At 53.0% G+C, this 26,195-nt stretch overlaps 12 protein-coding genes across 12 annotated transcripts; 4 read left to right on the forward strand and 8 right to left on the reverse strand.

Annotated features, from left to right (window-relative positions):
* Window positions 1–121: 121 nt before the first annotated feature.
* On the forward strand, window positions 122–685 carry AYL99_10531 (ribosomal protein L16; the record flags this gene model as incomplete). Its single annotated transcript, XM_018842037.1, has 1 exon — window positions 122–685. One exon carries the CDS (start codon window positions 122–124, stop codon window positions 683–685), a length of 564 nt encoding a protein of 187 aa, XP_018688925.1.
* A 46-nt stretch (window positions 686–731) lies between these two features.
* Window positions 732–1,284, reverse strand: AYL99_10532 (hypothetical protein; the record flags this gene model as incomplete). The annotated part of the gene is made up of 3 exons (XM_018842038.1): window positions 732–967; window positions 1,021–1,079; window positions 1,142–1,284. The coding sequence occupies 3 exons, from the start codon at window positions 1,282–1,284 to the stop codon at window positions 732–734; spliced, it is 438 nt and encodes a 145-aa protein (XP_018688926.1).
* Window positions 1,285–2,501: 1,217 nt separating this feature from the next.
* On the forward strand, window positions 2,502–4,095 carry AYL99_10533 (hypothetical protein; the record flags this gene model as incomplete). The annotated part of the gene is made up of 2 exons (XM_018842039.1): window positions 2,502–2,523; window positions 2,696–4,095. 2 exons carry the CDS (start codon window positions 2,502–2,504, stop codon window positions 4,093–4,095), a joined length of 1,422 nt encoding a protein of 473 aa, XP_018688927.1.
* A 541-nt stretch (window positions 4,096–4,636) lies between these two features.
* Window positions 4,637–6,161, reverse strand: AYL99_10534 (hypothetical protein; the record flags this gene model as incomplete). Its single annotated transcript, XM_018842040.1, has 4 exons — window positions 4,637–4,859; window positions 4,925–5,430; window positions 5,493–5,875; window positions 5,975–6,161. 4 exons carry the CDS (start codon window positions 6,159–6,161, stop codon window positions 4,637–4,639), a joined length of 1,299 nt encoding a protein of 432 aa, XP_018688928.1.
* Window positions 6,162–7,210: 1,049 nt separating this feature from the next.
* On the forward strand, window positions 7,211–7,953 carry AYL99_10535 (hypothetical protein; the record flags this gene model as incomplete). The annotated part of the gene is made up of 3 exons (XM_018842041.1): window positions 7,211–7,272; window positions 7,324–7,393; window positions 7,453–7,953. 3 exons carry the CDS (start codon window positions 7,211–7,213, stop codon window positions 7,951–7,953), a joined length of 633 nt encoding a protein of 210 aa, XP_018688929.1.
* A 108-nt stretch (window positions 7,954–8,061) lies between these two features.
* Window positions 8,062–8,806, reverse strand: AYL99_10536 (hypothetical protein; the record flags this gene model as incomplete). The annotated part of the gene is made up of 3 exons (XM_018842042.1): window positions 8,062–8,444; window positions 8,531–8,729; window positions 8,765–8,806. 3 exons carry the CDS (start codon window positions 8,804–8,806, stop codon window positions 8,062–8,064), a joined length of 624 nt encoding a protein of 207 aa, XP_018688930.1.
* An 887-nt stretch (window positions 8,807–9,693) lies between these two features.
* AYL99_10537 (hypothetical protein) lies at window positions 9,694–11,551 on the reverse strand (the record flags this gene model as incomplete). The annotated part of the gene is made up of 2 exons (XM_018842043.1): window positions 9,694–11,282; window positions 11,335–11,551. 2 exons carry the CDS (start codon window positions 11,549–11,551, stop codon window positions 9,694–9,696), a joined length of 1,806 nt encoding a protein of 601 aa, XP_018688931.1.
* A 723-nt stretch (window positions 11,552–12,274) lies between these two features.
* On the forward strand, window positions 12,275–13,744 carry AYL99_10538 (hypothetical protein; the record flags this gene model as incomplete). Its single annotated transcript, XM_018842044.1, has 1 exon — window positions 12,275–13,744. One exon carries the CDS (start codon window positions 12,275–12,277, stop codon window positions 13,742–13,744), a length of 1,470 nt encoding a protein of 489 aa, XP_018688932.1.
* A 1,181-nt stretch (window positions 13,745–14,925) lies between these two features.
* AYL99_10539 (hypothetical protein) lies at window positions 14,926–17,085 on the reverse strand (the record flags this gene model as incomplete). Its single annotated transcript, XM_018842045.1, has 1 exon — window positions 14,926–17,085. The coding sequence occupies one exon, from the start codon at window positions 17,083–17,085 to the stop codon at window positions 14,926–14,928; it is 2,160 nt and encodes a 719-aa protein (XP_018688933.1).
* A 336-nt stretch (window positions 17,086–17,421) lies between these two features.
* On the reverse strand, window positions 17,422–18,990 carry AYL99_10540 (Fumitremorgin C synthase; the record flags this gene model as incomplete). The annotated part of the gene is made up of 3 exons (XM_018842046.1): window positions 17,422–18,645; window positions 18,701–18,724; window positions 18,775–18,990. 3 exons carry the CDS (start codon window positions 18,988–18,990, stop codon window positions 17,422–17,424), a joined length of 1,464 nt encoding a protein of 487 aa, XP_018688934.1.
* Window positions 18,991–19,895: 905 nt separating this feature from the next.
* Window positions 19,896–21,947, reverse strand: AYL99_10541 (hypothetical protein; the record flags this gene model as incomplete). The annotated part of the gene is made up of 1 exon (XM_018842047.1): window positions 19,896–21,947. The coding sequence occupies one exon, from the start codon at window positions 21,945–21,947 to the stop codon at window positions 19,896–19,898; it is 2,052 nt and encodes a 683-aa protein (XP_018688935.1).
* Window positions 21,948–23,092: 1,145 nt separating this feature from the next.
* AYL99_10542 (hypothetical protein) lies at window positions 23,093–24,409 on the reverse strand (the record flags this gene model as incomplete). The annotated part of the gene is made up of 1 exon (XM_018842048.1): window positions 23,093–24,409. One exon carries the CDS (start codon window positions 24,407–24,409, stop codon window positions 23,093–23,095), a length of 1,317 nt encoding a protein of 438 aa, XP_018688936.1.
* Window positions 24,410–26,195: the final 1,786 nt, after the last annotated feature.

The following is a 26,195-nucleotide window of genomic DNA, read 5'->3' on the forward strand; positions in this document are numbered from 1 at the left end:
CAATCGCGCGATCCAAGCTCCGTCAATATGCAACCGCTCCTTCTCCACCACGGCAGCGCGTCAAGATTGGTTGACGCCCAAAAGACCAGAAGTGAGAAAGTCTCACGTCGGACGGCCTCGAATGCCCACGGGTGGTTCGATGCGTGGAACGACCGTCGTCTGGGGTGATTACGGCTTGCGCATGAAAGATCACGATCGACGAGTCTCGGCGAAACAGCTGAAGAACGCCGAAGAAACCATCAACAGAAGACTGCGAGGGGAACGCTTCCGGCTGTACAAGAGAGTGAGCGCAAACATCGGTGTTTACACGAAAGGCAGCGACGTGCGCATGGGCAAAGGAAAGGGTAAATTCGACTACTGGGCTGCGCGTATCCCCGTCAGCAGGGTGGTGTTCGAAATCAAGAGCAATATCCACGAGCAGGTGGTAAGGGACGCCTTTCGATTGGCGGGAAACAAATTGCCTGGTCTATGGGAGTTTGTCAAAAAGGGAGACCCTCCGATGGTTGGCATCACAAAGTTGGGCAACGGAGTGACGTTGGAAAAGCTCAAGGAGGCCCGAAGAGAGGTGGAGCCCAAAGACAAGACGAGCTCACAGCCCATTATATCCTCCTCGATTGGTGTACCTCCTCAGACGGTCGCGACTGAATTCGACCCGCCGCCGACAACTGTACACGTTTCGCCTTGAGGCAACTGATAACATATCCCGAGTCGATCTCGACAAGCTTTCCAGCTTATGCCCCGACTCCGCTTCCTGCCCCATATCCTTGCTGTGGCCTGGTATCCTTCTGGCCTTTGGACTGATCTTGTGTCCCTCCATAACCGCTCCCCTGGGCGGCGCTGCCGCCCTGCGCCGTTGTCTTACCCCCCATGCCAGACTCTGAGATATTCTGGCCATATCTGATATTCTCGGCTGTCTGCTTTCCTCGGTCTTCAGCTCTGGAGGGGCTTTCCGAGGTATTGGGGCCGCCTGGAAAGAATGTCAGATACAGAGGGGAGAGCGACAAGGTTTCAATGGCCTACCGCCCAATTGACCCCTCTGCTTCGAAGTGGGAACAGTCTCGGTCTTGATGGACTCATATCTGCGGAGAACTATCAGCATGCGCCAACAGGCAGGCATGAGAGAAAGCAAACCACCACATACTGAGGGGTCTCGCCTCCAGGAACTGTATCCATAGTTTTATCTTGAGCCTTGTTGCCTTCCATCTTTATTGACTTGAACGAGTCGTACCAGTCGCAAGTCAAGACTTGGTCAATGGTTTGAGTGATGGTGTGGAATAGGTCCATTTAAACATCAGACAGCAACTGCGGGCCACATGTTCGTAACCCTTCCATTTGGCTTGTTGAGTGAAAGGGTTGTTGAGGTGCTGTTTTGCCTCTTCACTCCACTCATTCGCTGAGAATGCGTCGCAGGTTTGACGTCACGGCGATGCAAATGGAGATCCCGATCGAGGAAAGAGCCTCCGATGAGTGACGATAGTGACGATTTGGAGGATTGACGGTGCCAGCTTATGTAACGTCATCGACGTACTTTTCACGTGACCTTTGATCTGTATACGACTACGAGATACTAATAGGTCAACGTGAAGGGAGTTAACTACTCGTCTATGGCAGAATGCCTCGCGTTCGGAAGAAGTACACCGATACTACGCAATCTACCAGTTCGTCTAAGGACGCGAAATTGTTCGTGTCCCAGTTGACAGCCCCGAGAAGGCTTGGCTCTCTCCTCTGAATTTCTTTAGAACCCGTAGGGGCTGCTACCCGTATAGTAGAGGCCAGGTATATTACCTATTCTACACTCACGCAAATTGCAGTCCAAGCGAGAAGTTGCACCGTAAGCCCCTGCAACCGCATACTCAGGTTACAGGCTCCTGGCTTCACAGCCTTGTGCGGAACGCCTGAAGCATTAGTGCTCCAACCATAGTGGGACTAGCACTGATGCGGCTAGTTTGCCGACGTAAATGACGTGACAGATACAGGTAATTTTGAGGTCCCCTTGCAATAATCTGTCTTGCCTAAACAACGTTGGTATACAGTCTATGTGCCTTCCTATCCATTGCGTCTAGAGCTTAAGTCTTTCTAACCGTCGTGCATGATCGACATACTCTGCGGGAATATCTTTCTTTTAGTCCTGGCTTGTTGATCAGCGGCCAAGTATTGACTCCCAATTGGGTCGACGCCCCGACCTCGATTCAGCCCCAACACGCTACCTCTGTAGCAGATCATATTGAGATTGCTGGCTTCTTCTGCCTGGGCGAATCACCTGATACGATTCGACATCAGCTTCAGAAGATCGACAAGTGGAGTCATGGAGGTTAAAGAAAGGTCACCGCCCTGTGCCTCTTTAAGAAGCATGAAATTCGAGTCGGTGCAGCGTCTTCTCGTGCTCTAAATCTTCCCAAACAATAACATTCGACACATCCAGAAAAGCACCCACTTGCTTCTTTCAAAAGCGCAGCAATAGAGGTCAATATGCCCGGTGCCAGGAGCAAAGGCTGCAGAACATGCAAACAGCGACGCATAAAAGTAAGCAAGCCACCGTGCAGCCACCCTGATGATCGCTCAGATCTCTATTTCAACTCCTCCCGCAGTACGAAGGCTGTCCCTGCATATCGCAAATCTAACCGAGATCTCACCTAGTGTGATGAACGCACGCCGATATGCTCCCAATGTGAGAAAAGCAAACGTCATTGCACAGGGCCAGATTCCCCCTTTCGATATCAGTACGGCTCGGCAGAACAGCGCACCCAGCTTCTTCAAGCCTTGGACGCGATTCCCGTTGACGAAAATGGTGGCAATGCTTTTGCCAACTGCTTCAAATGGAACGACGCGGCCTGGCTTGAGGAAGCCATCGACCCTGTGGCAACAGTGGTTCCACTTACTCCGTCCGAGCGCCTCGCGGCAATGCTGATCACAGCGCTTGAAAGGCCCTCCGGGTTCGGTGGCCGTCTGCAGCAGATGGGCTTCGTATTCGGCAAACTTCCACAGCGTCTGGGTCGGAGCCGGGCACTTGACGCTGCAGTCAACTGTTTCTTGTACTCTTTTACTGCCGTCTCTACGGGTCAGTCGCGCAACCAGTCCCTGGAGCTGGCCCGCTACTGTACGGCCATCTCTGCGCTTCGACAAGAGCTGGCCCCGTACGACGGCGATGGTTTACTCTCCACGCCGTCCGAAACACTCTGTGCGTCGCTGCTCCTCGCGCAGTACGAGATCCTCAAGCCTGGCCCGGCTTACTCGTTCGTTACGCTCTCGGGCGGCGTCTGTGCGATCCTCAGGGGCTGTGGCCCCAGCCGCGCGCAGGCGTCGGAGTTTGAAGCCGCAATCTTTATGACGCAGTATCCCACCATCATCACGCAGTGCATGCTGCGCGGCGAGGAGTGCTTTCTCTCTGGCTTGGAGTGGGCCAACGCGATGCGCAGGACTGGCGGTGCAGACTCCGAGAGCCCTCTCACGGCGGAGCTATGGACGGTCCTTGCCAAGCTGCCTGGATTACTGGTGCGTGCTAAAGGCTTAGACCCAGTTTCACCGTCCTCGGCCTCATCGTCTCTATATGCAGAGCTGCTATCCCAAATATACAAGGTCCGCGCCTCGATCGTCATTCAGTCCGAGACTGTCACGCGCAACCTCTCCACACCGGGCGTCTATGCCACCTACCCTCGGGCCTACAGGGGTACGTACCCTGCTTCAAGCTTCCACCCGGGGAACAAGCTCGAATCGCTGCAGCCGGCGCGGTACATCAAACAAGCCACGTTCTATCACGGCTGCGTCATCCTGATCAATACCGTGCTCCAAAACTTCCTCTCAACTCCCAACCCCGCCCTCGCCCTGCAAACCGCGCAGTCGGCAACATACATCCTGGAGACGCTCGACTTCGCGGCGTCGACCAAGCCCTTTGGTTCGTTCTACATGACCTTCGTGGGGCCACTGTGCTACGGCGTGCTCGCCGATCCCCTCCAGAAGGAGATTCTGCTTACTGGAATGAAATGTATCTTTGACGACGTCGGCATCTTCTGGACGCACCTGTCGATGCAGGAGGTCTTTTACGCACTGACTGAAGGTGGTTGGCGGACTCAAGTGGTCTTGACGGCAACGAGATGATGCTGACGCACCATGGGTGGGAAAGGAATGCTTGTTGTTTTCATTGAGAAGGGATGATAAGCAAGTTGAGGTGCACTTGGTCGAGAACAAAATATAACAAAGGCAAAGAGGATATACCAATTCTAGCCGACAACCAGTAACGATGGTGGCACAGGTCTTTGAGTTATTTGTTGGACTCTTCGGACAAGCAAAACGGTCATGAAGACAGCTTCACATGCTTCAAATGGCGGAACTAATGTATCGGACCATCACTAGAAGTTCTATCTGCACTTGGGTGTGTTTGCCCCATATTGACTGGCGAGCCAAATGCGGATCTTTCAGGTTCGTCGGGTACAGTAACATAGAAAGAAATCCTTCAATCCATTTCCTGAATCTCGCAACTATCGCCTATTAAGGGAGTATATCGGTGGCCACCCCTGCCAGATACCAATCCAACATCGAGGATCCAAATATCAAATAAAAAGAGACAGACACTCATTGCTAGCTTGTCTGGGGACTACTGTAGCTTGTTGTTGAAACCGTCCAGTCGTCTAACTCCGTTTTATGCATAGTGGAAGACGCGTCCGCCTTCTTCAATCGTCGCTTGACTCCTAGTCAGTCGGGCTGCTTCGACCAGTTTTTGCACAACCCAAACAAGGTCCGACAGGCTTTCCCGAACTCGACTTTCGGGTCGAAGATGCGCCACGATCCTTGCGCCTGGTGCCAAACTCGAGCTGAGGGGTCTGTGACCGGCTTCGAGCCCATATTGCCGTATCTGCCTCGTCCTGGGCTGACCTGAATATGAGCATTTGAACGGCGAAAAAGGCATGAAAAAGAGGAGCGCACATACCTAAATCCAGTAATTGGTAGAATCAGGACATCTTCCACCAGCTTGCTTCGGCCGCCATCTCCTGACCCCGTCAAAGCGTTCCATCGCAACCCGGTTCGCTCCTCTAGCCATGTCTTCACTGCGACGGTCACGGCAACTGGCCCGGTCAAGCACAGAGGCCCAATTTGTCGTAATTCCTTGATTGCCTCCGGAGTGTTGATATTTCCCCTATTGCGCCTCGCAACACCGTCCATCCTCCGTTGAAGGTTGTCCATGAAGCGTAGAAGAACGGCGTGGCCAGCACTTGACGCTAAAGCCCACTGTGTGAGCTGCACAGGGTATGAATACCCCATGCGCCAATAATCACTCTTGTGAGGCGCACAATCTGCTTCAATGCCAAGGATGCTGCTTACCGGATTGTCGAAAGAAAATCTCATTTGTGTCACAGAATCTGACCAGGGAGCAAGATCAGAAGAAGATACCCATGATGTAGGCTGACGAAGCGGTCGAGTATCCACGTCTGCGTACTAAAATAGTTTCAATCAGTCTGAAATACCAATAGATCTTGATAGAAGCATGAGACACCTACAATTCCACCAAACCATTTTAAAACCAAAATGCGGAAGACATCAGCCCGTTCCACGTTCGAAGGCAAGAATCCAAAGCGATGAGCAAAGTCGGGTTCAAATTCAGCCAGCATTCGTTCAATGCCATCGTCTTCCCAGAAGAAGTAAGCCATGTCATCGGCCACTACGTAGTGTAACCATTTCTCCACACTGGCGCGAAGCAGATCCGACCATTTTTCAACTCGCCGATTTTTCCAGGTCTGATGAAGTAGTAACGGAATGTTGGAATGGTCGATGAAGCGGTTCTTGTTACTCTTCGCAGCTTGCGAAGCTAGAAGAGCTGCATCAACTATTGTCTCAGGCTGGACATCGGTCGACGATAACCAAGAGGGCGGAATGTACCATGCTGGGGCATGTTAGTAGGAAGCTGATGCAGAAGAACGGTAATTACGACAAAGCTTTGTTGTTGGTTTTTCAGCCGAGTCCTTTACAGGGGAACACGCACCTCCTCCAGTGCCGTTGAACGTGTGCACGTGCCGCCAAAGCATGGGGTATTGCCGCGCCAACTCGGCTGGCTGCTCTTCATGTTTTGGACTTGATGGAAGCAGGAACCAGACGGTGAATGCGGACAGAATGGCAGATAAGAGAAAACGGCGTTGAGATTGACGGGAAGATAGCCAAGCAACTCTCATGCTTGATAAGTCGACAGAGCCGCGGCAAAGCGCATGTACACAAAGGATTCAGACGGTAGCTAAAAAGGCACAAATCATTGACATTGAGTGACGCTGAAAGGAGGGCCGCAGGAAAGGTGCACGCAGCCCGGACGAGGCTTGGTCCTAGGTTCTTCTTGGGAGGCATGATTCAACACACAGGCATTGACAATTTTTCCAATTGGGAGGGCGTGCGAACGAGAAGCCACACATGTTGCAATGGCGTGAATTCCAGACGCGCCGTCGCAAGCCAAAGCCATACGTAGCACAAAGCTTGGGCAGGATCTGCGAACTTGGTCATTGCTAAAGGAGGTCAACATGCCACCAGACCAGGAACAAAGGTGACGGCGTGGAATCAAGTGCGGGTAGTGGCGAGGACGACGCAAGATGGCGCGGCGGTGCCTGTGTATTGATACATCCAGGACAGTTCGATAATGCCAGTGAATTTCCAAACGTGCCACGAAGGGATCGACGTGATTGGTGTCTGTGTGTCACTCCCGCATTCTGGATGGAGGATGGAAGAGGAGCTTTGGCGCCTCCACTTTTGTCAATTCCGGAAGACTTGATGCGAGTGAAAGGACAGGGATGGCCAATCCAGGCCGACATGCGATCTTCTACTCTGCAGTGTATGAGAGCATTCTTGAGATGCTATGGGTAGCATACGCGATAGGGAAACTGTGGAGTACGTCTTTTCTTATGTAGGATAGGTCGCATTCAAGCAATTGCGGCAGCATATTTGACCGGAGGGCCAAGTACTTCCCCGTAACGGTACTACGGTGGCGCATAACCAAACTGTGCGGAGCTACCACCGCGGAAAGTTTGCAGCTTCGTGAACTCGAATCAGCCCACTAATTGTTCACCCTGTCCATTGCACTGTTCCGCCATGAATTCTCTGTGTTGTGCGTCTGGCAGAGTAATATCTGGTTGTTGTAGATCCTTCCGTCGTCTTCAGCCCCACGATATAATATCTCGGCCCCTTCAACCCGCCAAACGCACTCGTCCGCTTTCGCAGTCTGCGAAAAGCTCCCAATATGCCAACGCTTTCGAGGCCGCCAGAGCTCAGGCTCGAGAGAAGAACCGTACGACCCTGTGTGTATATTGTAAAAGCAACTCCAGGTCTGCAGGCAGCTGACTATACGCATAGGTACTATGGGCTGAGTGCGGGAATTCTACTCCTTGCATTGTCCTATGCTTCAGTTCCCCTCTATAAAATGGTCAGAACTTCCGCACGGGAACACCAAATGGCAAGCTCACGTTGCTGAACCCTTGACAGATATGTCAACAAACAGGGTGGTCCGGCCAACCTGTCAAAGCCCACGATTCCACCGGGGACCCTGCTCTCCGCCTGAAACCCGTCGAAGACCACCGCCGTCTGCGTGTCACCTTCAACGGTTCCGTTTCCGACATCCTCCCTTGGAAGTTCACGCCGCAGCAACGAGAAGTCCGAGTCCTTCCTGGCGAGACCGCTCTGGCTTTCTACACTGCTACGAATAAAGGGGATGCAGATATCATCGGTGTGGCTACATATTCCGTGACGCCTGCGCAGGTTGCGCCGTACTTTAGCAAGATTCAGTGCTTTTGCTTCGAAGAGCAGAGGTTGAATGCAGGCGAGACGGTCGACATGCCAGTGTTCTTCTTCATCGACCCCGAATTTGCAAAGGACCCACAAATGAAGGGAATCGATACCATCACACTGAGCTATACATTCTTCAAGGCAAGATATGACAAGAACGGAGTGTTGACTACAATACCTATGGCCATGGCAGCGGTATAAAGAGAAGCCTCAACAATCAGGGGAAGGGCGAAATACAAAATCATACACCAAGTCCATCCACCGTTGTCGAGCCCGCCTGTCAAGAGCAGGAGCATACTGTAATGGTTCCTATCGACCCTTCAACCACTCGATCAAGTCATCCACACCTCGATCCGGGGGAAACACGGGATACCACCATTTCACCACCTTACCGTCCTGCATGGCAATCATTGAACGTCTGAGGACCTTCTGTCCTTCCCAGTCGAATGTGGGTAGATTCAACCCTCTCTGGAATTCCAACTCCTCGTCACTCAGAAGATCATAGGGAAGGTGCAGCCGTTCGTGCACCTCCGCTTGATACGCGGGTGATTGGGTGGAGATGCCATAGATGTGGGAGACTCCGAGCGAGCGCAGTTCTGGCAGATTGTCCCGGAAGGAGCAGGCTTGTGGCGTGCAGCCTCTTGCGCCTGGGATGGAGTTCCACGAGTCGGGAACGATCTCATTGGGTGCGCCTGGTTCAGAATCCTCTCAGTATCGGACCGAGAGATTCTCAGTGGCCAAGGCAAAAATAAAACAAACTAAGAGACTAGACAAATACCTGTCCGCGGATAGCAGAACACGACCGTCAAGCCCTGCAACTCGGCGAGAGTGACCCGCTGCGTGGGGTCGCGTGCGACGGGAAGGCTGATGGTGGATGGGATTGCGAAGCTGCTTAGATGGTCATATGCACCGTCATCCTGAGGGACAGGAAGGTCTGCCGGGAACGTTGTGTCTGTGAAGAGGTCGGAGATGATCAGCTGCGTATTGTGGGCGGGAAAGGTGCACGGTGTACTGAGGTGTCCTTGAGGAAACTCCAGAACGACTGATCGGCCATTTGTCCGAAACTGTGCCGTGACCTCCCTGGATCAGGATACCGTGGAAGGAATAATTGAAATATACGTACGAGCCATGTCTCGATATCTCTACTCAATGCTACTCCTTTTCTCGTCTTCTTCTGACTCAATCGTGGACCGTGGCTCAGACAGAAACCCTTGCTCTGCCAGTGTAGATCTTGATTCGATGATGGGAGTGAATGGTCCGGACCAGGACGGACTTCTTTAGGATGGGGACAGAGGCTTGTCTAGGTACGAGTATGGGCGTGATCAACTGTCAATCCAATTGATTCGCGTAGCTAGCTCATTGCCAGCATGGACGTTTCACAGCTGAGCTCCAACACATTGTTGGGAGAAAGGAAGTTGGATGGAGAGGTGCAAAGTAGTTGACGGCGGGGAATCTGCGCGGAGAACGAATCTGCTGGTGCTTTGGCAGGATATGTATCGCTCGTCATCAATCGATCATTTATTGTCTGGAGGACTATGTATCTACACAATCCTTCAACTGGTATCAGCTCCATCATCTCTTCTGCTCTTGAAGAGGGCAAGTGTCTCGCATATCTCATTGCCCGGCCAAATCTCAAGTTTATTATGAGGCCATTCTTTGCAATTGTAAGATTCGCTCTGGTTCATCTTGCCATGTGCGTGAAGCTGTGCTGAATGCTGGACATGTCTGTTATCGGTCGTCGTATCAAAGCTTTTGCATTTATTCATTAATTTACTTGCTCAAATCGCGAAATCTCGTGTTTGAGCATATTATTCGGCACCTGGGCCTCTGCATGAGGGCGCTCATCACCAGGACACAAGGAAGCCATATCGAGTTCCTTTCAACCTCCTGGGTGCAAATATGGTGTGCTTGCATCGAAGATTTGGAGGAGAGATTGACCTTTCAAGACCTTCCAACTCCTAGCACATCCAAGATTTTCTCAAAGTCAGGAGTTCCAAAGCCACTTGCAACGTCCCATCCCTTGGCAGCACTGAAACCCCGTCCGTTACAGCCCACACTGCTGCCATTGACGACGTCTGTAAATGCCGTGAAGCCTGTGCTGTAGAGCCAGGGATTGAGCCAGCCCATAGGGGCTCTACCCGCTGCAGCAAGTGCGTCATTCACCAGGGAGAAGATGCTGGCCATGGTTGGAGCGGAGCAGCTCGTGCCGTCAACGCTTTTCACGGCTTGGCCAAGAAAGACGAGGTACTTGTACCCCTGAGCCGCTATGTCTGGATACGCGCGACCAGAACGGTTATACAGCCCTTCGAACTTGTCGCCAATGATGTCGAGATATTTCTCCACGCTAGTGTTTTGCCATGCCGGTCGAGCAAAATAATTGCTGAAGCCTGCTCCGGAGGCGAAAGAATTGTACGTGTCATAGGCGACAACTTCGGGATAGTTCATAGTTCCGCCGACAGTGGTGACATATGGACAGGAGGCGGGGAAAGCAGGGATGAACGCGGTTCGATTCGTTCCATCGTTGGTGATGCAGCTGGAGTTATCACCTACACCAGAATCTCCGGAGCTGAAGAACAGCGAGATGCCCTGAGCACCCAAGGCGGCGAATTGATTGCAGACGATCTTAGCGTAGCTTTGGGGTACGGTTTGCTCATGGTCACCATAGGAGGTGGAAATTACTTTGGGGATGGTGTTGATGTCTTGGTCGCGCAGAAAGAGGAGCCAGGTCAGGTAGGGCTCATTCGTGTTGGTCTCACTGTAATCATCAGGTTGGAAGGGGGGTTCGCCACCAGTAGAGTACAAGGTGACTGGCGTGGGATAGACGAGTCCAAGGATGGTTTGGAGATCGAGATTGCCTTCCAAGCCAGCTCCCGACGTGCCATTATCAACGGCGCCACCATTCACCGAGATCTGGGTGGCGGCGTAGGCGGAGTCGACAGCGTCAGGACGAAAGGTTCGCAAAAAGGTTTGAGCGTCGGTTCGGTTGGATACTTGACCCAGGTAATTGGTGAACGCGATTGAATTATTTTGTGGGGCTTGGGGTTTGTAGTTGATGGTGTTGTACAGAGTTCGCAGGCATTTAGGCGTCATGCCACCAAAGTTGCAGGAGCTTTTGATGGTGGTAGCATTGGCGGCGGCAGCGAGCTGGGAAACGTCAACGTCAACGGGGACATCAATGAGGGTGCTAGCTTTGGGATTGGCTCGGAGGAAGGCGGTCGTTGGTTGAATCGTAGTGACATGGTCGTGGAGGGACTGTGGGAGAGACCAGCTGGTGGTTCGGATGAGTTTGGTGCCGTCCTGATGCTGGTAGACGGCATATTTGGTGCCAAGCAGCTCCTCAGCTTTGTGGACGGGGAGCGTAACTGTGATCCAGTCTCGAGCTGAATTAATTCCACAATGGGATGGGTCGATGCCACTGTCGCTCAGCCAGTCTTGAATTAGATGGTACGTCTCGTCCGAGGGTTTGATAAGGTCGTGGACTTCTTCCTGAGACAGGTGTTGGCCATAACGATGGTGAAATGGGTCGGAAACTAGGCAAAGTTAGAGCAAGAACTGGGGGACCCTTCCGCAGCCTCGGCTCACCTTGATGGAGGTGTTGCTCGAGGAGATCGAAATTACTGGGTTGCAGGCCGATGCTGAGGGTCAACCGTTGTAGAGGATGAGGACTGCCAACATGGGACCAGGCAGGAGGAACGTTATGAGACTCTTTGACGGCGTATTCAGAACGAGGGTGCAGTGGCGATGCAGAGGCCCAAGGAAGGGCTGCTAGGGCTGCCACCAGGACTGAAAAGATGAACATAACGAGTGTGGTGGAGAGAAAACACGCAGACGAAACAACGCGAACGAAGTAACGAGCGGGAAGGAGGGAGGAAGGGATGGGAGGAAAATGGAAGGCCGGATAGGATAATGGACTCAGTATGTATGAGGCAGTAAAGTGGAAGGTGAGTGAAAAGTGAAGTAGATTATTATGGGGTAACGTGGACAGCGCTTGGGAGTTCATGGGCAGGCACCTGGACGAGTAACTTGCACTGCCACTACCCGCTCCATATTATACACATATGACCATACTGGAGCACTCTGCACCATCTGTATCTACAAATATTATACCACCGGCTTGTAGCATCTGGCGACTTCACCTGTGCATGCTCCATTGGCTCAGCTCCTTTTGCTTCTTCCCGCCTTCATCTCCGAACAAGTTGCTGTGTGACGGAACATACGTCACCCGAGCGGCCAATGACGATCAGCCCACCAGGTTCACGGCCCTGAGTCGCTAAAGCTTTAGTGGAAAGCACTTAGGATGTTTTAGCAGTCACTAGCCTCTTGGCGACTGAAGGAGGCCTTCACGTATCACTTCTGAGGTTTGAACCGAGGCCCCTTACAATCTAAGCCAAACCTACCGTCAACCATGTCTTCCCTCCCTTGATCCTATCCAATGTGCAGATCGACGGCGATGTCTCCCTCCTCGTAGCAGTTGCAGCAATTCCCAACACCTCTCTTTAGAAGAGAAGGACTGGGTGCCACAATGCACCGAGAAACACACATCCATCTCAAGACCCTGAAGCCCCTCCTTCGAGCCTATGCCCTGGGATATCTCACCGTTACTGCACCCAGGCTGTTTGGTTTCCTGAGGACGCTTCGACGCAGCCATCTCGCATCCCGCGAGGTTTTTTCCATCCTCCGGAGGATTCTCATCACATCCACCCAACTCAATCGCTTCCCAACTGCCGCTGCCGTCATCGTGGGCGGAGCAACTGCCCTTCCGCGTTTGCTCCTGGCAACTCTTGAAGGTGTCCTATCGTTGCTTCGCAAGGGGCCACCTACGCGTCTCAGCAGAAGTATTGTGGGACTCATCCACTTCCTTTGTTCTTTTTGGTCGGCCTGGCTCGCCTTTGCTTTACTCAACCGTGATGAAACGTGGGTTCGAAAGCGCGCCATATCTCGAGCCAGTCCGAATACCGATGCCAGTGCTCTGGGCGCATCGACCCTGCATCAACCATCTCCGCCGTCATATCATCCTCACTATGCTGGGAAAACCATTGACTTTACAGCATTTGCCTTCTGCCGTGCGGTGGATGTTATGGTGATAACTCTCTGGACCCGGACTCGAACTCGCTCGTGGCATCCAGAACAACGGAATCCCCGACTCTCAAACCTGGTTCGCAAGCTTGCTGATCCGTCAGTTTTTGCAGGCTCCGCTGCGATCATCATGTGGTCATGGTTCTATTCACCGGAGCGACTCCCTCGATCATACAATCAGTGGATCTCGAAAGCAGCCGACATCGACCCTCGCCTGATACAAGCACTCAGATTAGCTCGACAAGGCAATTTTGTCTATGGCGAGGATACCGGCCAAGCACCGCTCCTCGCCGGCCTTTGTCGGGAACTAGACTTACCTGAGGAATTCGCCGACCCTTCCAAGACCATCCCAATCCCCTGTGAGCTATATCATTGCGGATCGGGCAAGAGTTGCGAAATACACGCGCTTTCCAGGTTCTGGAGAAGTTGGAAATTTGCAATGGAGATATACCTGCCTCTCCAATTGCTGACAATCTTGCGTTCGCCTAGACCTAAGTCTGTCCTCAAGGTTCTTCAGGCGGCATCAAGGTCTTCATCCTTCCTGTCTGGCTTTGTGGCTTCATTCTACTATGCCGTCTGCTTGGCTCGGACTAGGCTTGGCCCTAAAATCTTTTCGCAACGGACAGTAACGCCCCAGATGTGGGATTCAGGACTTTGTGTTTTGACAGGCTGCCTTGCGTGTGGATGGTCCGTCCTTCTCGAGAAACCAAGTCGCCGGCAGGAAATTGCTTTCTTCGTGGCACCGAGAGCACTGGCGACGATTCTTCCTCGCGTCTACGATCAGCAATACCGCCACAGGGAACAAGCAATTTTCGCCACGAGCATTGCAGTCGTTTTGACTGCCCTCAAGTCTGGCAATGAGCGCAATATCCGAGGAGTGCTTGGGAGAATTTTAGGTGGCATATTGAAAGACTGAAGGGTCAACCGAAGGACCCCCAGTGTCCGACAGCAACGACCACCCGTGTTATGTTGAATCCTTTGCTTCGACCTTGGTCAGTTCGTTTTTCTGGAAAATCGCCACAGTAGGCATTCAACAGGATCCATTGTAAGCACCGCAACCATTAGACAACATAAAGTACGGTCTGTAGGACTGAAAGGTGATTTGGCCTTGCCGCTGCTATTGACCTGATCGGCCTTCAAGTGATGTACAGCATTGATACATCGGTGATCTCAGCTTGATTCATTTCTCCCATCTTTCATCTCCGAATACACAGGACCGAGACAATCAGGGGCTAGAGCCTCGCAGAAATTATGTCAGCAACTGCTAGAGTATGCGCGCAAACGAGCTTGATCGGTGCACAGAGATCCAGTCGCAAGTCTACACTCAAATATCCTTTAAAGAGTGCTCGTTTACAAAAAGCAAGTTCTCTGTCCAGGGTGCCCAGGACACCGGAACGCACGTAGACGATCCCGTTGGCGATCCTCCTGTGGATCTCGCCGATCACTGTTTCACAATCGCCAATCTCAGCGATCTCAGCGTCATACGGGGAAGTGCTGCTACAAGAGGCCGGACTTGGTAGGGAGACTTAGAGGGCTTGCTGACTCCGCCGTGATCACTTTGTTCGGCTGAGTCGCATCTCTTATGGAGGGTTTCTGAGGCATCAACGTGCGAGTAATCATCCCAGCATGTAGTCGACCATGCAACGAAGTGGTAAGTCACTTGGCACAGAGAACCGCTTTGCCTGTATCTTAAAGCTGCCGCAATCTAGAGCAAACAAGCAACGATTGCGTCGACCACGACTGAAGCCTCCCAGCCGAAGGAAAGAGAAGATACCACTCACCGCTACCATTGATCTTGGCTACCAGGGAGTAGGAGCTATGGCAGGGCACACTGTATATGTGAATACCTTCAGGTTTCCAATTATCCATCTCCTATCATGTGCGAACTTTGAAAAGTAGAATGCTGAAACCGTGCTATGTTGAGGACGAGGTCGATTACAAGAGCTAGGCCGAAGCATACCAAAAACAACAAGTGGCCAATTTGATAAGCGGTGCCCATTGGGTATGGCAACTTCGTCAAGTCCCGGCGTCCCAGAGCGAGCTCTTGCGTCATCACCACCATCTGGTATATTCTGCACTAAGTCAACTACATCAACGCTAATGGATCCGAAACATCTGAAAGTCGGAGATCAATGTGTTCACTTGCTGCATGCTGGTCTCATCGTACTTGTCGAGCAGAGGGCCGATGGTCTCATTGCCAGGAGCACTTAGGGGACTCTGTCCCTGCCCTAATGAAGCCTCTATGGAGGCGGTTGTGGCGACTGCTTCGGTAAGTAGTGGTGGCGGTGGCGGCGGGGCGGCAGAGAGTCGCTCAACCATGAGGTTGGCGAGGTACCAGTACTCGTTGGCGTGGCGCATGAAGCCCACCCGTCTCCACAGCTCGTCGGGCTCGAGGCGGTCGATGTCGCATTCGACGGTGCAATGCGGTGATTCGCGCGAGAAGCGGGTCAGGTACACGTGCCACACTCTCCTCCAGGACTCCAGTGCGTGCTGGATGGGGTCAAGCGAGCCCTGGCAGCTGAAGGAGCTTTGGTGGTGGAAAATCAAAGAGTGCAGCGCCGACGTCATGGCGAAGAGGTTGAGAGGCCCCAGGTCTGCCAGCGCCAGCCTGACATCGTCGTCGAGATCGGTACGATAGAGCAGCTCGAATGCCGAGGTGAAGTCGTCTGCCACGTTCGGCCGCAACAGCGAGATCCCTTGGTGTTGGTGCTGGTGCCGGTGCTGGAGAATCTTGAAGCATTCTTCTGCCGTCATGGCCTGGAAACATGCTTCAGGGTAGGCGGCATTCATTTTCATTTCTCGGATGACCATGCGTGGCGGCAAGTTGTTGAAGATGACGAACGCCGTGTCGAGGAGGAACACCCACAAAAGCACCCGGATCAACTCCTCGGTGCTGGCGAAGATGTCAAAGGAAAAGTCGCAAAGATCCATTCGACTGTAATCGGGATGGCGGGCGGTGCGGATTCCAACGTCCCTCGCCGCCGCGATGACCATGCTGAAGCGTTGCCGCCGAATCCGTCGCTTACTGGAAGTTGTGCCCTCCCAGTTCTGGAAGAGGCAGACCATGTACGAAGCCTGGAGTGCCCTGACCTTCCGCCGGCGCCACCGCAGGTCACTCGCGGCGTAGGAGAGGCCAGTAGGCGCGTCGTCGCAGAAATCTTCGTCATCGAATACCATTTCTTCCACACAGTTGAACCATTTTTTTGCACTCTCGGTGTCAGTCGGGTCAGACGAGACGCAGGCGCCGATCAGAGACATGGCCGCCAGCAGCTCGGCTTTGGCGTTCGTCAAGTCGAACGTCGGCTTGTGGACAATGTTCACGTTGGGGTGCCAGATCGCCCAGTAGAGCTGCACGAACCGCCGGACGTTCGTTGGGGAGAAGAATTGGGCACATGTCTCGTGTATGGTGGGCGACCATGAGAGTGTGATGTAGCTCTTCCTTGACTTGTGCAGCACGATATTTTTGATCGAAGTGACAATCTCATGGCACTTGAAGGCAAGCGGGTCTGAGAGCCAGCGACTCAAGCTGGTCCCAGGGGGTTGTTCTCCATTGGCTTCGTCCCAGCTTGCATCATCCCTGCACATACCGGAGGAGTCTGCCAATACAGACTGTGCCAAAGACTTCTCTGGACCAGCCGGTGTGGTCGCATCAGAATAGTAGGCATTGATTCGGCGCCGTTGCTCGACTGTCCCGCAGTCGAACGAAGACACGAACCCTGTCGTGCTGGTGAAAGTATCCAGGAAGCTTAAAGAGCCGATATCGTCATCTGTGCCCTCGAGGCCAGCACGGGGGGTTTGTGTTCCTGAGGTGAAGTTCAAGAAATCCTGCCAGACGTCGGACCGGTCGTCGAGACTTTGGTTCGGTGTGAAGCCGCAGGAGATCCATCCAGTGATATGCTCGAAAGAGTCACCGGGAACGTCAAAAGTATATAGTGCTTGACTCTCGTCATCATGAATCTGAGACTCTGCGGCGGATGGACGCGAAAACGAGGTTGCTGTGTCTTTGGCCCCGGTGGACTGTGTCAAGGCCAGCCTCTTGGGATGAGGCTCTGAAGAGTCCGACGCGCCATCAGCGAGCGTATCGCACGTTTTGAGGTGCCTCTTAAGCACATCGGAGCGCTGGAAGGTGCTTCGGCAGAGAACACACACGTAGGGCCGTTCACTGCCGTGCGAAAGTTGGTGGCGACGCAGGTGTTCGGGGCGTTTATATGACTTGGAGCAGGTCGGACACACGTTCAGGGCTAGATGATCGGCCATGTGAGTCTTGCACAAGAAGGCAAGGTATATTCGCTAAAGTAAAGGTCACAGAGGATGTATCGGAAGCAGGATTCTTTGAATACATGCCCTATTTCTTTGTCGTTCAGGCATTTGATCTCGGCAAATGCGCCGTTCCCCGGAAAAGCGGAGCCCCGCGCTTTATTCCCATCTCCGCCCACCAGATATACACATGTACATAATTCCGTGACGGTGTACTTTGAGGTATGTATAATGAGGGAAATTCCAACTACCCGTCCTAAGGCTTCTACACCTACAGTTACAACTAAATCTCCTATTGAGATGATATAGTACTTCCAACTAGGAACACACAGGATGCTACGGCTGTGCATGGCTCAACCACTGTTTGGTGTGAGGATCTAGGCACTCAATCTCGGCTTTGTACCACTCATCCCTCACAATGCGCGCGCGTTCCGCCGTTCTCGGGGTGATACTCGCCTGAAACTCCTCTGGCATGCACACAAACCCCTGTGTCAGCTTCTCCTGATCAGGCAGGACCTTGTTCCCTTCGGTATCGACGGTGGGCTCGACGTTGAACGCCCACAAGATCCGCGATATCCCCAAAAACAAGCTGCGCTCAGCGACGTGCATGCCGGGACAGATGCGCCGCCCGGCGCCGAAGGTGAACACGTCGCGCTTGCGGGCGTCGGCGTTCGCGGCTGAATCGTAGAGGCTCTGTGTATCGTGGAGGTATCGTTCGGGGTCGAATTGTCGAGGGTTCGGGTGGCGCTTTGGATCCATCTGGATCGCCCAAACATTGTTCATGACTCCGGCGCCCTTGGGGATGAGGTAACCCATGTACTCGTCATCTTTGGTCACTGCGTGTGGCACAGCTCCTAGGATCGTGGTCGGCATCCACCGCAATGTCTCCTTCATACAGGCACGGACATATTGGAGACTCGAATCGTCGTCCATCGTCGGCAAGCGGTCGCCCACGGCCTTGTCGATCTCCTCCTGTGCCTTCTTCTGGACTTCCGGATAGAGGAGCATGGCCTGGATGAAGCCATAGAGCGTGCTTGAGGTGGTGTCCGAGCCTGCTTCAAGGAGTGTGCCAGATATGTACGCCGCTTGGTCGTCACTAAACCCGTCGGCCTTCTGAGCCTCCGCCATGCCCACGCAGAAGCACGGCTTAATGCTTCCATTCTTGATATCCGCTTTCGCATTCAGCCAGTGTTTCAAGTACAGCGCCTTCTCGTGCTTGTGGAGGGACTTGGCTTTCTTTTGCGCCGGCAACAGGAAGTCGGGCAGGTTCCGAAGGACCGGATAGAAATCAATCAGCGCGGCTGCACCAGTCTGGTTGATCTCGGCGAACTCAGAGAACCCTTCGAAGAGTTGCTTCATGTTAGCATCTTCGTACGTGGGCGTCCGCCAGCCGAAGACCATGGTGGTTGTTAGAGCATTCGAATACCTCCTGATGTGCTTGAGAAAGTCGTCGGGCTGCTCTAGCAGTTGGTACAGCATCTGTTTGTTCTCGAGCATCTGGTATGCAATGTAGGACTTGGATGTGTTGACGTTGAGAAGTCCGTGGATCATTTTACGGAACTGATCAACATCGAGTTAATAGATATGCTCCCGACACAATCTTCTGCACACTCACACCTCTCCATACTGGTCCGTATCTCTTCATAAGCAGTTAGCAGCCGGTGGATCATCAAAAGCATTGGAACTCACCATCATCAGCAATCTCAAGCCCCCACTGCACAATGTTTGACCGATATACATGTCCAGTCTGTCCGAGTATATGCCACTTCGTCGGTCAAGAAGCTCCTTCACAGCCTCGTCGCTCGACAACACAATCAAGACCTTGGTGCCGAGCATCAAGCTGTATACTGGACCGTATTCGCGCGCCCATTTTTCGAATTGTAGGTGAGCATCCCGGGTTGGCATCTGGAGAATTGACGCCAGTCTGTTAGATTGGAAGTGATTTCGCAACAAGTGAAGAGGGCCCAGATACCTGATGAAGATTTCCCAACACTGGCAACGTAGGAGGGCCTGGCGGGTAGCCTTTTGGCCTCCGGCCAATGGATAGAAGACGTATCGAGCCCATCACCAGGGCCACAACAGCCAGGAGAAAGTACATGCCGGGCATAATGTCTGGAACCTGATGGAATACTCAACGAGGCAAAAACTCCAACAGTCGATTGTTCATGGTTGCCATAAACTGCGCGACTCAACTATAAATCCTTCCTTCAAGAAATGGACAGGCTGGTCTGGCAATGAAAAATTGCATGGTTTCCATTGGTTGATACTCGGACCTTGCGAACCGGACCGGAGTCCGCTGAGTGTGTGGAGGTGGGATGCCCAGAAGGGTCCTCCGCCCACAAGCAAAATGCGGGGGTGGGGGTGGGATGAACTACTACTCGGACTGGAGGATAATTGTATTCTAACGTATCAAGGAGTATTTCGTCTGTCCCTTCCATTGGTTTCATGCTCTCGGCATTACTCGGAGTCTTATTCGGTACGTGCGGTGGTAGTTCACTCCGGCATCTGCTCCCAGGAGATATTTGTGAAAGCGGCAGGAACGGAACTGTGGATACACTGAAGCATTAGCAGTCTGGTGACTGATGGAGTTGAGTGGTGCATTCTATATCCTGTCGTCAATGCTATATCAGCTAGCCACGGACCACGGCCTCCCCAGCAAAATCATCTTTCGAGTCTGTGAAACCACTCTCTTTTGTATGGAAGTTAGGGTTGCCAGGATATCCAGGACGGAGTCTGTAGTTGAAGGGCTCGAACCTACCTCAACATCAGACTGCAAAGATCTTGATGATATTGTCGTGAAAACAGACCATCTAGGCTTCGAGATTATGCAGTTCTGAGTCGTTGGTGTCCGGATCTCGCTCCTCTTCGCCAGATCTGGGTCGCCCAGCCGCTGTCGGATTGAACAGTCGATGTGATCTCAAAAACCTCAACACTCGGTAGTACCATCCATCTCCCTGTCGCCCACCACGCGCACTTACTACTAATTTCAATTTCTGGCAGAATCGAGCAAGATGTACAGGCAGTTTCCCGACTCTATTGCACAATGTAATCCCGTATTCGTGGGCTTCTTGGATACAAAAGCTCAAAAGGCATATGAATCCAAGGACTGCGAACGTCACCCAGAATCCGACCCAGTTGATATTGGTGTAGTTTCCATCCCGAAAGAGGATTCTCCCGCACAGAGAGTATTTATCGATGAACTCATCCAGCACGCCAGGGTCCTTGAACATAGCCGAATAATCGCTCAAATGGAAACGTGCTCCGTGGCGAACTGTAAGAATAGCGTTGAGTATGGTTTTCCTGAACCAGGTTTCGACCTCAATGATCCACTGTTCCAAGTTGTCGTCGAGCGCGGTGAACATGTTCGGCTTCACGCTGAGTTGCTTCAATGGCATCATGCCATGCCATTCAATCAGCTCGGTCAGGTATGTGAAAACCGAGAAGTAGTCTGGCAGAAGCCTCAACAAGGCAATAACTTCAGCCAGTGAATCGAGAGTCAACCCTGGATATTTGATCACCTTGTATGCTTGCGTGGACCCTCGACCCCAGGGAGTGCAGAACCCAGTCCCAGATACACAGTACTGGGAGGTCTCGAAACAAGCCAACGCTGTGGCCTCACGGTCTGCATAGTAGTTGTCGGTGAGATTTGTCCAGTCCTTGTTATGCGCAGCAAAGAAAGGGTCATCAACGGGGCCATAATAACTTGTGGTCCCAGCTCGATATATGATGAGGTACGCCAATCCGTCATCTCTCTGAATGCTTCTGTGCAGAGTTTCCGGGTGAAACATGACGCCTTCAGCACCAGCCCAGTGCCTCGGTAATACCGTCAGGTCATATGGGCTGTGCTCTTGTGCCATACGAAGTCCAGAGCTCTCGTTGGAGACCAGGTTTGGGCCGTTCATGGTGTTCAGCGGCAAAGTAAAGTTGGGCCATGAGCCTCTCCCATCGGGCAGATCGAAGTTCCTGGTAGATATCCAGGTCTCATGTGGCGGGTTTTTAGTAAAGAGAAGAAAGGGTGTCAGGTCAGCCGGTGCGCAAGTGAGCCGATGGTTGAACGAGATTTTCGATTTCGAATTGACTCCGACCTGACGAGCCGTGACATTGGTATGCGTAATCTGAAAAGGGCGCGTCTGGTTGTGACAGATGTTTTCAGGGAACGGGCAATAGTCTAATCGCTCCTTCACCACCACAGGCGGTTGTAGATAGAATGGAGTGTCACAACCTCCATCTAAACGATCAAGGCACTGTGAAAATATGGCATCTGATTTGGTTGTAGTGGAGACAAGAGTGAATAGGTTGGATACTTTGTCGGACTTCAGACAACTGCCAGTAGCCTTCGACCTGACTACTGGTGTTTCCGCAGTCCCAAATGAGAGGAACCATGGTACCGCTACGCCCACTGTGACAAAGATTGCCACGTTGAACAGAGCGACCATGCCAAACAAGGGTGAGATCGCAGGGTCATTCGATCTTGACCCGTCGGTGTGGGGAGCGTCTCTGCTTCGGAAAGTTGCTGTAATCTTTCTCCCAATTTTGCGGACGCCATTTGCAGCAAACGGGAGTACCTGGGCAACTGCTTTTCCCTGGGAAAGGTGCAGTAGCGGTTCAGGAGATGTTTCATCGGGGATCCTGACAGGCCGGATTCGAGTGCGGCTGAGGATAATATAGCGAGAAATCACCCAAGCGCGGGTCTGTGTGATGGCGATGAAAAGCCCTAGGGCAGCCAGGATCAACAGAGCATCTGAATCCTTGACCGTCCAGATCCGCCTCCGCATTGCCGGTTCGCCATGTCTCTCCCACACCCCCTCATACGCATACCCAGAGAGCTCGTTGTAGTCTCCGTCGGAGTCTTTGCCCAGCATTTTGGTGGAGCTGAGAATGGAAGCTGGACCTTGGCCAGCTCAAGTTTCGAGTCGTGTGGCCTCCCCTCCGGCCGCCATGGATCAAAACGCCGCCTTATAAGCTTCTGTCTCGATATCTTGTCACGCAGTGAGGCTCATGGATGTGCCCGGAAAGGATGGATGCCTGAGCCTCACTAGTCTTCTCGGCGGGCTGTGTCATGGGGCGGTGTCTGCGACCTTAGCTACATATCTCGTATTCATGCGTGGTCAGGCAACTCTTGGCTTTCTAGGCTTAGACTAATTCGGCACCCCCAAGGCAGACGAACTGATGGGGCTAATCGAGGTTTGTCCGAGAATGTGGTAACATGGCTTGCAAGCACCGAGTCTGGAGTGCGCCATGGCTTGGCAGAGAAAGGGAAAGAAAGAATGTTCCTGTGGGCAGTACTGCCACGCAAGAACGAAGGAGATAGGCGAGAGTAGGGCAGAAAGCTGGCGGAGAGCACCAAACCTACCTGACTAGGGCACGTCAAAAATAGATACGCTGTCACTCACCATCAGGGACGCCGATAGTGCTGAGGATCGATATCTACACTTAGTAGGATAGAGAGAGAAAAGGGGGGCGGAGGAGTTGGCAGCGTCAGTCCTACATATGTAGCCAAGAGGAGGGAAGTACGAGGTAGAAATAGCGCTGCCCTACGAGAAGCTTACAGCTGTTAAAGCGGCAGTTGTTACCTACCAAGGAGAGACTGACCCCTTGGCGCTTGGCAGTCATTGGTTCGCGAGTTGACGCGGGAGGAATTGACGCTCCGATCCGCGGTGCGGTTTTCAGCGCTCAGAGGGTCACGTGAAATCTGCAGACTGCTCGATGACGTAGATCATTCTCCGACTTCCCCGGCAGCCTCGTCGCGTCTTCGCGCGCGCGTCTCGGCATCAAACCTCGGTTTGGGACGTTAGAAAGATGAGCTTGTCATGTCATTCTTTCTAGTCAGCTTATCTCGTTTGCGCATGCTTGCTATAAAACCACCAGTAGACTTCTCTGTACTGGCTTCAGCGGACCCAATGGACAGCAAGTCCAAGTCCTATACACGTGCGAGTCTTCCCCTCCATCTCCCGCTTTTGCCACTTCCCATTTTTCCACGAGTCATGTAGCCATCATCCACCTTTTCTCAGGTGTACACACTCAAGAATCCCTTGGGGAAATCCATCAACGTCTTACTCCACGGTTTGCCGCTCGCGCAGGACTCCGGATCATACCCCTCCTGCGAAAAGATTTTCTGGATCTGGCGACGTCGGACACCGGTGTTGGAACCCTCGAACAAGGGTAGGCACAGGGCGTCGTCCATCATCTGGCCATATGGTTGCGATGTGGCGTAGGCGGTGACGCCGACGGCCTGCATGGCCTCGAGCACGCACTGGATGGCGTTCTCTGAGCCCCAGACCTTGGCCTGATAAGCCATCTCAGCCTCGCCGGTGGTCTCGAGGTAGTGGCACGCCTTCCAGGTGAAATAGCGGGTGGTCTCTTCGCGCATTTTCATGCTGATGAGGAAGTCGGCGACGGACTGATAGTTGATGGTCGTGACGCTACCGCCGCGCTTCTCGGTGGTGACAATCTTGTGCGTGTGTGCGAAGCAGCTTCGCATCAAGCCCGCAGAACCGGCACCCACTAGGGCTGCCGACTCCGTGAAAGCTGCCACGTTAACCATCGCCCCCTTCCCGGGCGGCGCGAGGATGTTTTTGACGGGGACGCGGAAGTTAGTGAACTTAGTGCGCGGACCTGAGTGTGCACGGAACCCGTGCGTCTCGATGTCGTAGAGGACCTCGAAGGCGCCTTTGTTCTTCTCGGCTTCGAAGTCGGCGCGGGTCAGAACCACCATGGATAGTGTCTCCTTAGGGTCTCCTTTGTCGCTGAACCGACACAGCAGGGTCAAGATCTCGGGTCCCTTAAAATCCCACCCAGCACTGCTTGACGCAAACTGCTTGCCGCCGTTGATGACGACCTCGTCGCCCTCGATCTTAGCCAGGGTCTGCACGCCCAAGCCGCCCTCATTCTGAAGGTAGTTGGCGCTGCCCGTGGGCTCGGTGAAGCCTAGCGCCGCCAACGCGTCTCCCTTGCAGTCGATGAAGGGGGCCAAGAATCTCTTCTTCTGCTCCGCGTTGCCGTACATGAAGATCGGGGCCAGGCCCAAGCCGGTCACGAGCCAAGTGATGGGAAAGCTCGAGTCAGCGGCGAAGAACTCCTCGGTGATCAGGGCCAGGTCAACCAGGCTCTTGCGCGAGCCTCCTTCACTCTCTGGAATCTGGATCTTGATCCATCCCTCGGCGACGCACTTGGCGTACGCTTCCCTGGTGGCGCGGAAGCGCTCCTGTTGCGTGGGCAGTTTCAAATAGGCCTCACGCGTTGGGACTAGGACTTCTTGCGCAAACTTCCTTGCGGCAGCCTTAAGCTTCTCCTGTTCAGGAGTAAGGGTGAAGTCAATCGCCATGGTCGATTTGCTCAAGATACTGTGGGCACGACGGTGCTAAATGAAGTATAGATCCGGATATAGACACTTCCACGGTAAAACTTGGACCGTTGGCGTGAATGAGAAAGATAGAGATTCACTTCCTCCTGGTAGAAATTCTGGTTGCTTCAGTTTCCATCCAAACACCTTGAACATACCCTCCTTCTTATACGCCGCGCCTTCATAGAGGTGTTCCATCTCGAGCCCTCTTCCATATGCAACAAAGTTCATACCAAGGTGCAAACAAAAACCTCGATAACGTACAGCATTCCGTGAAGTCTCCACTCCCGTTGAACCCTTATCTGTGTCCTCACGAGCAGAGTCGTCGCTTTGGGAGAATCCTTTTGGGGATGAGCGCGCCCGTGGTTCGGACGAAGATCGTAGACCACCCAGGACTAAGTCACTCGCTCACTTTGCGGATCCGCACGCTGGTTGGTCGACAAGTGGACTACCCCGTTTGGAGAGTTTGAAGAAAGCGTCGATAAGGAACCGTGAATGCTCCTGACCTTGATATTGTCGCAACCTGTAACTTCAGCCCTCTTTTCTCCAAGAGTGTCTGTCTGTGTCCAATTCCTCCATTCGTCGATATGCGGGCCGCTCTGTCTTCCAATCCCTCAACGGATTGCGGATTGATATCTCGTCCACCGGCTTATTTAGCGTCAGGCCGTCCGTGAAACAGGTGGTGGAGCTTGTTTTGGGTGGAGACGGTACCGTTATCATCGAGAAACTCCGTGTCCTGAATCTTGGAGAACGGTAATGTACATGTACGTACGCGGCATAAACCTTAAATGTGGGATCCGAGCTAGCATATTTCCAGTTAGCAAAACCTCCTTGACGCGTCGTTTCCTCTTGATATGCTGGTGCTGGCGGGTGAATAGTTCGCAATCAAACCGAAATCAGAGCTCGGAATTCGGGACTCGTCTCGATGCGTCGGTGCTGTCCTCAATCTTGACCAATCACTTCGCGCACTTCTAGATGTCCGAGGAGATGAGTTGGCTCTTCGTGGACCTCTGCGCCCGTACCCCAAAGTTTATACGCTCTACCTTCTCCATACCGGAAGGCCAAAGCCGGTTGACGAGCAGTCTCCAAGTCTGTATACCCAGTTGTGATCATCCCAACTCGGTTGATCAGGCTGTCCTATTCAATAGCGACAGTCTCGAGTCCAATTCTTATCTTGAACCGCCGATTGGGTCGAGAGACGATCGGCAGGTAGCGTCTCGACTGCGTCTCCTTTCGTGCCCGCGGAGATACAACGAGATGATGAACAAGCAGAACCGTGATTTTGGAACCAGTAGCATCCCTGTCCAGGCCATCCCCAGCTAATTGTGTGGAGGCTGACCTCCGTGCTTGGATCAGTGGTTCGCGTGCCTGCATGAAACGAGCCCACATCCAGTACTCAGAATGGTTCTCGTCACCAGCGACACGGGAGATAGGCCAAGTGCCCATGGGGTGGGCTGAACCTTGCTATACCTGATCAGGTATTTTGCTTCGATGCTTCACTGACGGCGTCTCAATTGCAGAAGACAAGCTGGCGACACAATAGCGACCGAGGCTGGTTCAATCTGGGTCCAGCGAGAATTCCAGGTAATTCAAATCTGTTTCGACAGCATGTCGAGCTGAGCTAAGAGGACAGAAGACGTGAGTGCCCGCTGGCGAGGCACAGTCAGGAACGTCCAAACCCCTTCAATCTGTCTCGGGTTCCAGAGAACTAGGCTGTGACCAATGCTCGCCGCACATGGTTGCTGTTTTCGAAGGAGGCGCAGCTGTC

The sequence above is a fragment of the Fonsecaea erecta genome (assembly GCF_001651985.1).
Source record: "Fonsecaea erecta strain CBS 125763 chromosome Unknown Scaff11, whole genome shotgun sequence".
NCBI classification, from domain to species: domain Eukaryota; kingdom Fungi; phylum Ascomycota; class Eurotiomycetes; order Chaetothyriales; family Herpotrichiellaceae; genus Fonsecaea; species Fonsecaea erecta.